Below are 8,801 nucleotides of genomic sequence, written 5' to 3' on the forward strand. Positions count from 1 at the left end.
TGTTAGAATCTGTCATTCATTCTCCTTCTGGGTCAGTGGGTTTTTACTCCCCCTTATACTTTTGTATTTGTTTTTGTATGCGGCCTTCTTTTCATCTTTTTTCGCATTCGCAATTGCAAGGAAAATATGCAATTTCGCGCTTAAATGGCGGAAAAAGGGCGTCCAACTGCGATGTAAGTGGCGTGAAGGGTGGCGGCATTTTGCTTTATGAGATTTTAGCGGTATATAAAAGAAAAAAAAAGTATAAGAAAATGTAAAATATTACTATGAATAATCACTCCAAAAACTGGATTGGCTCGGCTACATAAGGTGAGAAGGTGCCTTTGTCCGACTGACTGCGAGATGGTGCCTAAACTGAAGTGAAAGAATGCAAAACTGATTAGAATTTAGTGATTTGGGACTTGTCAGACCCATTATATGGCGCAAAGCGCAGCTCTTGGGTGTTTCGATATAAGGATTGTCTGATATATATACATCCAATGCTCTGGAAGTGATGATTACTAGAGACGATAATATCCTTTGACAGCCGAGTTGGAGTTACCAGAAGTAGTAGCACTAATCAAGAATGATAGATTACAAGGGTTGGCCATCCTAAGCAAAACTGTGAGAGTCACTTCGGCGGCTCAGTTTGCTTGTTTCACACGTGTTCACACATTCGTCTAATCAGTCGTTGTTGTACAGTCGGCAACGAAGCAACATGAATGGAGACTGTGTAGATTTTTTTGTTTTTCCGTATATCACCAATACTATTTCAGTTTTTTCGTAAGCAAATTGCTATCATAACCCCGGTTACGTGAACCAATCAGGCGATTCTTTAAAATTCTCTGAGAGCCAGTTAACTGTGTGATATTGACCACACCTTCTAAATTCTTTTCACCACGACTGGGTGTTACAAGCGTGATATAATGTTGCTCAAAGTCGTTTAGTTCGTCGTGCAAAAAAAGGTATTGAGATTTTTATATCTATTTTGTAGTAGAGCATTTAATAAGTAACGGGCATCCGTCTATATGAAATTTTTGATGGAAATCAATTGAGATTTAATCTCATTTAATATCAAAAAACTCTAAAGTATTATTTTTTATTTTTTTTTTTTCAATTTAATAATATTTTTTTAAATTTTTTTTTTGTTTTAATTTAATTTTTTGTTTTATTTTTTTGTTTTCATTTTTTTTTTTTTTTATACAATACGTTTTTTTATTTTTAATTAAATTTTTTTTATATTAAAAAAATTTAAAAAATGTTTTTTTTTTTAATATAATATCACTTTTTTTTAATTTCATTTTTCATTTTTTATTTTATATATTTATTTTTTATTTTTTTACTTTATTTTTTTTTTTTACTTTATTTCTATTTTTAATTTAATTTTTTTTATATTTAAAATTTTTTTTTTTTAATTTTTTATTTTTTTAATTTTTTATTTTAATTTTTTTAAATTAAATTAAACTAGTATGTAACCCCCGAAAATCGGGTGGGCTTTTTTCCCACGGAAAGTAAACAGCATATGTGACACTTTTATATATTAAAAGTTATGATGATTAGAAAAGTGTATATTTTTATTCATATGTAATATTTAAGAACTATGCATATAACACGCAAATATTTCATGAACAAATTAACCAATTTTAATTTTTATAATTTTCCGGAAATATGCTCATCAAAACCTTTCTTTTGATATATATTTCATATCAGTACATATTGTAGTTTAGTCAGAATAAGCGCCATGTTTTAAAATAATATTATAGATTAAATTTTTTTTAATTTTATTTTTAATTTTTTATTTTTTATTTTTTTTTTATTAAAAACATCCTTTTGATTATTCAAAATTAGTTCTTTCCTTAATTTTATGACTTTATTTTCACTCTATTCCACTCAAAACTAATTGTTTTTGTATGTACTCTTGCTCTCATTCCAGGATATCGCCGCCTATATTAAGAAAGAATTCGACAAAAAATACAATCCAACATGGCATTGTATTGTGGGCCGAAACTTCGGATCGTATGTCACACACGAGACACGCCACTTCATTTACTTCTACTTAGGTCAAGTGGCAATTTTATTATTTAAGAGCGGTTAAAAACAACAATAAACAAAACAACAGCAACATACCACAAAACACATACACACATACTTGGAAAACGACAAAACAACTGAATTTATAGCAAAATAAACAAGAATTAAATTTGAAGAAAAACGGCAAAGATGCAAGTAATCATAACTACAACATTAAAGAAAAAATCAGCAGTCACAACAACACTATCAATAACAACACCCACTGGAAAATCAACACCTCAACAAAGCAGCGCAAATGTATTACAAAATATATCTCTATGAACTGTTGGGAAGATGGCAAAGGCAAAAGCGAAATACAATCCACAAGTCGAAACTGACTGGTTAATGCTAATTAACGACGAACTGGGCATGTGTGGTTAGAACAACAATTAACATATAAATTATGAATGGAAAGTATAAACTAACTGGTTTGGTGAAGCAGAAATGCAATTTTTCATAACTTCGCTTAAATCTTGGGAAATAATACATCTCGCACCCGAATGTGCTTGTCCAGCATGCGTTTGCGTGCTTGTGGATTGTGGAACCTAATATAAAAAAAAGCAGCCTTGTTTGTTTTATTTCCACAAAAGCCATTTGAAAACCCCACTGGAATGCAGTCTAACACGAAATGGCATGGATTTGGATCGTGGAACCTAACATAAAAGGCTGTGCAAATGCTCAATTATCACTATGGGCAACTTCAACTTACACAAATACGCTGAATAGCAATAATTAGGATTGTGGAACTTAAGGTATTAAGCTGTATCAACACTACACTTCCACTGTAGCGCAGTTAAACTCAAGCAAAACTCCGCCTTATACGGGAGATAGCATGCATTTGAGTTGTAGCACTTAACCGAAAAGTCTATTTAAACACTTCGTTTCCACTGCAATCAATACATTTAAACCAATACGCAGCACATACTCGCAGGGGTATGGTTGAGGATTGTGGAACTTAATTCGAACCCAGCACAATTACTTCGTTTGCTCTGTGTGCAAGTTCGTTGCATATTCAATGAAAGCGCTGACTCGCTTTCCTACATCTTTGCTTGCATGCTTTCTGCAACAGCTTCTTAACGCGTCAAACAAACAGTCTATGAAAAGGTTCCCCATGCAGCTCTAACTACCTGCCAAGAAGTACTGCGTTACGCCTATCGTTTAGTCATGTCATTTCGCATTTCGCAAGCGCATCCCACACTAAATCTACTACAAAATTTCACACTTGAGAAATTTAGCGATTCAAGGACTTGACAACAGCAACAACAACAACAACCAATTCACTACTACTATTATGGGCACATACACAACAAACACAACCTACACAACAGCATAGAAATGTTGTGAGGGAAAAATTTCGCAGATTCAGTAAAAATGCAGAAAATAGTAGAAAATAGCAGAACAAAAACAAATCTCAAATGGAATGATGGAAAATTAACATTTTATGCGTATTTGTATTAGTAATATCAGCAAGCAACAACAGCAAATTATATATATAAATATATATATACACATATATATTTGTTAGGCTAAGTGACAAGAAAAAATAAAATTTATGAAAAAGAATTATTGCAAATTGCGTAACACAATACAAACAGAAAAGCGAAAACCATCGATAGAGAGCAGCCGAGATGAATGCAAAATCCAAATCCTTTTATAGAATTAGAGAAATCTCTTGAGGAAATTGAAAGAAAAATTGTATGCAAATAAAAAATTTAGAAAATTGTAAAAGACATAACTAAATATTTCCATCCACAATTATAATTGAGTAAATCGAAAGAGAGAGAATGCAGAGTGCGCGTTAAGTAGACTATGGTAGGCGTGAAAACGAAAGCCGAAGGATAAATAAATATTGAGGAAAATGTATGAAGAAACAATAATTATGAGCTGACAAACACAAACGCCGCGTCGTATTGCTTCATACAAAAAATAAGGCCACCAATGGTGGCAAATGAGCAAGACACTCGACAACCTTAATGTGAACGCATACAATAGCAATAATTATAAAAACAACTAATATACATATAAAAAGCACGAATTGGATGCAGATATGCGAAAGAGAGGCGAGCAGTATGTTGCGCTGTCGGCGGCAGCCACTAAGTAGCGTAGCAGCATATGGATGCAGCAGCAGCGAGCGAAGTTACAACAGCAGCAAAAACAAGAACAACAGCGACGCATACTAGGCTATAATTCGAATTAATGATAATATTTTCTTCTGTAAAATTTCTATTTTTTCTTTACTGTTAAATAAATTGTAAATGTTTTCTGATTTGTAAAAACAAAAATCGTTTTATGAGTAAACAAAAATGACGCAAAAATTCAATTTTAACACTTCTTAAATCGTAATTATTGCAATATTGATGAACAAATAGACGTGTGAGGGTATTTTTTGATTTTTTCGTGCTCTGGAAAAATTATAATAAAAGATGGAAGAAAGATATGTGTTCAAATAATAAATATAATTTTTGTAAAAAAACTTTAAGTTTTTGTGTTGAATTTATTTATGAAGTTGTCGAGTTGAGCCTGTAAACGACATACTAATTTGAGTTTTGTGGATGAGTTTTGAGTTTTGAGAATTATTAATTTTGCCATTTGCTAACTTTCCTAATATGTTTCGAATTACTTTGATTGTTTCATTCAGAGCTGACAGCCACATGGACACGGCGAAAAAAAAACAATTCAGCTGATTTACCAACACCACCTTTAATAGATACACCTTGTGTAAAACATTTTAGAAAATATTGAAAGAAGTTCTAATTTACTTTGTCAATTTTATACTATAAATTATTCTAAAATTTAGGTAATGCATTAATCTGAGCATATTTTTTTTAATTTTCTTCATGTAAGTTTTTAAAAATATGATCAATAGAAGCAAGTTACTTTATTAATTTTATATTGTAGGTAACGTATTCGTGCATTTTTACTCAATTTTCTGTCAATTAATATTCTCAATTTGTAATAAATTTATTTTATTTTAAATTACTTTTTTTATTGATTCGCTGTTTTTTTCTGATTTAAATTGATGAAGGGGATATTTTCTTAATTTTTTCATTTTGTATTTCTAATTTTTCTTTTATTTATTATTATTTTTTTTATTACTTTTTTCTTGTTATTTTTTATTAAATTTTTTTAAGTTGTTTATGTAAAAAATTATTTTCTTTTAAGTTAATTTTGAATTGTGTTTTTAATTTTTTTTTTTTAATTTTTTTTTTTAATTTGTTTTATTTTAATTGGGCTTTTTTAAATGGGGTTTTTTTGTTAATTTATTTTTTGTAATTGTTTTTTTTAATGGTTTTTTTTAATTGTTTTTTTTTTTTTTTTTTAATTTGTGTTATTTTAATTGTTCTTTTTTTGGATTTTGGGTTACTTTATAATAATTGTTTTTTTTTTTGTAATTGTGTTATTTGTTTTCTTAAATGTTTTTTTTTGTTTTTAATTTGTTTTATTTTCATTGGTTCTTTTTTAATTCGCTTTTTAAATGGTTTTGGTGGAATTTTATTTACGTGGACAAATTTTTTCATTACAAATCCTTTATAACTATGTTTTTTTTTTAATTTGTGTTATTTCAATTGTTTTTGTTTTTTTATTTTGTTTTATTTTATAAAATTATTATTTTTTAATTGTTTTTTATAATTTTGGTTTAATTTTTTTTTAATTTGTTTTTTTTTTTGTAATTGTGTTATTTGTTTTCTTAAATGTTTTTTTTATTGTTTATTGTTTTTTGTTGTATTTTAATTGGTTCTTTTTTAATTCGTTTTTTAAATGGTTTTGGTGGAATTTTATTTGTGTGGGCAAATTTTTTTTAATTTAAATTATAAATCCTTTATAACTATTTCCTTTTTTTACTTTTAAATTTGTAATTTTTTTTATTTTTGCTTTTTTTATTTTATTTATATGGGCGACGTTTTCTATTTTGAATTATAAATCCTAAATAAACATAGTTATAAGTTTTTGTAATTCGTTTTTAATCTATTATTTTTACTATTTAACTTCTTTATTTAGTTTTTTATCTCATTATTTATGTTATTTTATTTGTTTATTTATTTTTAATTATTTTATTATTTAATATTTATTTTCTATTATGATTTATTTTATTATTATTATATAATTTATTATTATTATTAAAAAAATAATTTATTTTATTTTTATTCAAAAAAAAAATTATTATATTTATTTTATCTTATTTCTTTATCACCATTTCTTATTTCATTTTTTTATTAAATTTTGCTGCACTCCGTTTTTTTTTTAATTTATAAACCCTTATAAGTAATTTTGTTTTATTTTGCTACCTAATTTTTTGTATTTTTATAATTTTATTTAACGCTATTTTTAAATACTTTATTTTTAAAATTTTATGTTATAGAAATATCTAATGGGCATAGGTATGTAGTTTTTAAGTTGCAAAGCTTTGATCCCCTTTATGTAATTGTGTTGTAACATTTCTATATCCTATATTTATATTTTAAATGTATATGCAATTATTTTTTGTTAAATTTTAGTTATTTTTCAACACGAACGAATTTTTTTTAATTTTGACACTTACTTTTCTTTAATAAATATTTAATTTTTTTTTAATTTTACACTTTTAGGCTTTCATAATTCATTTCATATTTTATTTTTTTTATATTTTTTTTTATATTTTTTTTTTTTTATATTTTTTTTTTTATATTTTTTTTTTATATTTTTTTTTTATATTTAATTTTTTTTATATATTATATATATTTTTCATGTATTATTTTTTTATATATTATTTTTGTTTTTTTATTTTTTTTATATACTTTTTTTAATATTTTTATTTTATTTTTTTTTTTATTGTTTTTTTTTGATATTTTTTATATTTTCGTATTTTATTTTATATTTCCTATTTTTCCTCGATTTATTTTTCTTCAATTTCAATATAGTTTTGCTATAATTAAAAAACAAAAAAAAAAAAATACCCTCACACTGCTTAAAAAGATGCCGCTGGCTTCCGAAACCAAACTTTGGAAAAAATGCTGCACAGGAATACACTTAAACGGAAATGTGTGCAAATTTTGTGTGAGCTGTTATAATGAAGTTACTTGGTTCGAAGCCATTAAAAATGTACTTATATTTAACTTACTTGCATATGTACTTAAACGAAAATGTATACGTACGCGTGTAATTTGCATTTGTATTTTATGTTCATTACAAAAAAAAATATGAAATTGCAAATTCACTTAAAATATTTTCTGATGAGCTGCTATCCAAGCATCTTTAATTGTGTGTGCTATTGCTGACCTTTTCCATTCAAAAACTGCAGAATATAATTGTCTACCTTTTCCCGCTTAAATATATTACTTTTCCAGTTCTCAGCTATATAAATTGTAATTCGAAAATTCGACAAAACTGGCCATAAATTGACGCAAGAAAAAGTGTTTGTAACGAGTTCCTTTTATAATTCGTGACATTAAAATTTTCTTCAAATTCAGAACTATGTAAGCATTCCTTGAATATACATATATGTATGTGACTGCAATTGCTGTATCCTGTGTGGAAAGAAGTTAATTAAAATCCAATTCTGTTGTTATCACTTGACAACTTTTTGCACATTCCCACACAATGCGCCATATTTCACGCGTTTTTTAATACATATTTTTACATTGTATCCTTCCTTTTTCCTGTTCTTAAATTGTAGTGTAAAATGTAATAATAAATATAAATGATAAATTCTGAAAATGAAATGATAAATTCACATACACACCCACACATACACACATTTAGCTTTCTACCTAAAATTCTTTTCGCGTATTGCTAATACAAGAGAAGAAGAAGCAAACAAGAAATCAAATATATTAAATAAAAATAATGAAAAACTTCGTAGTATAATTAAATATACATTTTATGTAAATGTTTATAAATTATAAAAGAAAAACGAGAAATAATAAAATGAAGAAGCGATAAAACAAAATCTTAACAAAAAATACAACTTTTTTCTTTTATTTCTCTCCTATTTGCTGTGATTCTACTCATTGTACTGTACTATAATTTATCACTGTTTTTGGGGGCGAATATTAAAAAGTATTTGTTTTCCCGTTCTTGTCAATATGTAACTTTCTGACTGTTTCTTAGCTCCTAAACTCCTAAACTACTATGAACAGGAATGCAAAATTTTATTTGGTTAAATGGATCGTTTAAGAATTATTTTAACTTTCCGTTAGGCGCAGTGTATTAAATTGTTATATTAAATTAAGATAAGGTTATGTTTGGAACAAAACCAAAACCAAAAAAAATAGTAAATTAGTACTGTTATTTATAAACAAAATTATTATTTTATAAGCACGGCATCTCCACGACAGTCGGTTCTACGTAACCGGAACGACCCGGTTTTATATCCGGCCAAGGACTGTCACTTCAGCTGCATTCCAGTATATGTATGGAGATAGTTTATGCTATAACCACAACAACTGCATTTCAAACGCCTCCACGACAATCGTTTATACGTTAGTGGAATGACCCGGATTTATAGCTGGCCAAAGACTGTCACTCCAGCAGCATTTCCCGTACAATTTACTTAGTTTCGAATTGAAGTGCTTTGCAGACATGCAACATTAAATGTGAAATGTCTATGATTTAATGATTGAATAAAATTAAAAAAAAAAAAAGAAATGCCCCATAAATGCATGAGGAATGTTTTTGTTGCTACGATAAAAGCAAAAACTTCAATTCAAAATATATTACAAAAACAAAATCAGAAAATATTTAAATGCCAGCTAAAACTTGTTACTTGTCTCAGA

At 27.2% G+C, this 8,801-nt stretch overlaps 1 protein-coding gene across 3 annotated transcripts in view; it reads left to right on the forward strand.

Moving 5' to 3' along the window:
- Window positions 1-4,528, forward strand: part of LOC128858912 (dynein light chain 1, cytoplasmic) — a 55,005-nt gene extending 50,477 nt beyond the window's left edge. For all 3 annotated transcript variants that reach the window (XM_054095489.1, XM_054095488.1, XM_054095487.1), the window contains exon 3: window positions 1,913-4,528. In XM_054095489.1, the coding sequence (XP_053951464.1) occupies window positions 1,913-2,074 (162 nt within the window). In that variant the 3' untranslated portion in view covers window positions 2,075-4,528. The remainder of the gene's footprint in view (window positions 1-1,912) is intronic.
- The last annotated feature ends 4,273 nt before the right edge of the window (window positions 4,529-8,801 follow it).

This window comes from Anastrepha ludens, chromosome 3, assembly GCF_028408465.1.
Source record: "Anastrepha ludens isolate Willacy chromosome 3, idAnaLude1.1, whole genome shotgun sequence".
NCBI lineage: Eukaryota > Metazoa > Arthropoda > Insecta > Diptera > Tephritidae > Anastrepha > Anastrepha ludens.